The 2,180-nt window shown below is 41.2% G+C and overlaps 1 protein-coding gene across 1 annotated transcript in view; it reads right to left on the reverse strand.

The window, feature by feature from the left end:
* Positions 1 to 2,180, reverse strand: part of LOC101863719 (sodium-dependent phosphate transport protein 2B) — a gene marked incomplete in the record, with an annotated part of 43,050 nt that overhangs the window by 10,501 nt on the left and 30,369 nt on the right. The window contains 1 exon segment of the mRNA XM_013090089.2: positions 1,936 to 2,066. Within this exon segment, the coding sequence (XP_012945543.1) occupies positions 1,936 to 2,066 (131 nt within the window).

A 2,180-nucleotide genomic window follows, 5' to 3' on the forward strand; every position in this document is an offset into this window, starting at 1 on the left:
CCCCCGAAAACTGCCACCACTCCCAATGAAGGCCGTTCTCAGACTTTTCGCAGCAAACAAAACCACCTTGAAGGTCGAAGTGTACACGTGCAGACAATCTGTTCAAATACTTCCTTTTTCAACTAGGCCTATCCTTCGCCGAGCAAACAATATAACCAAGTCAAAGGGAGCAAAAAACCGGAGTAGGACTAGTGAGTTATTCCCCTTTGCTCAGATTTCCACCACGTCAGACGGCCTTGCTAACCGACAATCTCATTTAGGGCTAATGAGAGAGATAGCGATATTCCGTACTTTGGCACACATCAACAACCCCGTTCTGGTGAATCAACATTTTTCACCACTAAAAACAGCCCCCCCCCCAACCCCCCCCAAAAAAAAACCCCCCAAAACAAAAACAAAAACAAAAACCCAACAAAAAACCAAAATCAAAACCAAAACCAAAACAAAACAACAATAAAAATACCTAAAAAAATAAAAACCCAATAACAAATACATGATATCATAATACAAGTGAGTAATTTGAAGACTACAAGCGCACACATGGTGACATCACATGTTCCTACTAACTACCAGTTTAGATCCAGAGACTATATTTCTTTCATGGGTTGGGTTCTTAGAAGTTCCGGATGAAACTGTTGAAATATTTATCACTTAATAAATATTTCAGACAGGTGTTATTTTAATTTTTTTAAATGTCGTCAATGTGTTGCACGATGGGGATTTGAAGAAAAGGGTTATGGTTTGGGCGTTTTGAATTTTCCCCCTTTACTCTTCATTTCAAATTCTTATTTCGTTTTCTCTTGTTTTTATCAGTTGAAACTCTTTAATAGACATAAACAAGTCATTTCGAAGGCGAATAAATTGGCTTAAAGGAAACATCAGATACGATGGGATTAAAAAACAAAAAAGCACAACTCATCCGACACGTAGGTCAATACGCATCCGGCTCTACAAGCGGGACCCTCGTCCCTCAGTTCCCACTGTTTTCAAGCCTTAGAGAATAATAATAATAAAAGCTAAAAAAGAATGTCAAGCAATTGGGACGACGGCTTTCTGATGGATTTCCTCTGGTGGCGAGAAAGGGGGGGGCAGGGAGGTAAGGTTTCCCTATAAATATATACATAGTACACACACATACACACATACGCACACACACACATCCATCCCCACACACCCACACACACAGACAAACACACACACACACACACACACACACATACTACATTTACAAACACATGCAGAAAGGCCAATACACGTACAAAAGACTAATGAAATGAAACAAAACAACAACAAAAATCCCTTCAAATGTTACGAAAGAATTAGTCAGTGGGTACAGTCGTATGCGGTGTACCAGTTATAATAACTTTGCCGCCACTCACAAAGGACGTGAGTTCGATTTCCATTTGAGATTGTTTCTTTTAAAACAAGTATTATTTTCCATCGGTCTACTGGAATGCATTCCCAATTATCCCAGGTAAGTAGGGTTTGAACAACCCACCTCCTAAAAGATCTAAACTACGTCGATGGGAAGATTTCAAGGGGAAGACCATATGGACCTTGGAGAAGAGTCGCAAAGAATGACGTACAGAAAAGAGGGAAGACATGGAATAATATCAAGAGGCTATGCCCAGGATATGGAAAGGTGGAAATAATTTGTTCGTGGCCTATACCCTGATGCAGGTTGAGAAAGGCGTTGACGACAACGACTATGACGACGACGACGACGATGATGATGATGATGATGATGATGATGATGATGTTGATGATGATGATAATGATGATAATGATGAAAGTGGTGGTGGTGGTGGTGATGATAACGATAAAGAATGATGATGATGATGATGATGATGATGACGATGATGAAGATGTTAAGGATGATGGTGATGGAGGCTTAAAACATTACAGAGAAACCGCATAGGGCGGAGATTGACTAACCGTAGCTCCAGCAAACGCCCTCTTGAACTCCTCTCTCTCTCCGGCCTGAGCCAGGGACACCAGCGTGCTTGTCACTGACGTACCGATGTTGGTGCCCATGATGATGGGGATGGCCGTCCGCAAGGGGATTACTGGACAAACAACAACAATAATACGAATAATATTAATCATACTAATAATACTAAAGATACTACTACTACTACTACTACCACCACTCCTCCTCCTCCTCCTCCTCCTCCTCCTCC

Source organism: Aplysia californica, unplaced genomic scaffold, assembly GCF_000002075.1.
Source record: "Aplysia californica isolate F4 #8 unplaced genomic scaffold, AplCal3.0 scaffold00027, whole genome shotgun sequence".
Classification (NCBI taxonomy): Eukaryota; Metazoa; Mollusca; class Gastropoda; order Aplysiida; family Aplysiidae; genus Aplysia; species Aplysia californica.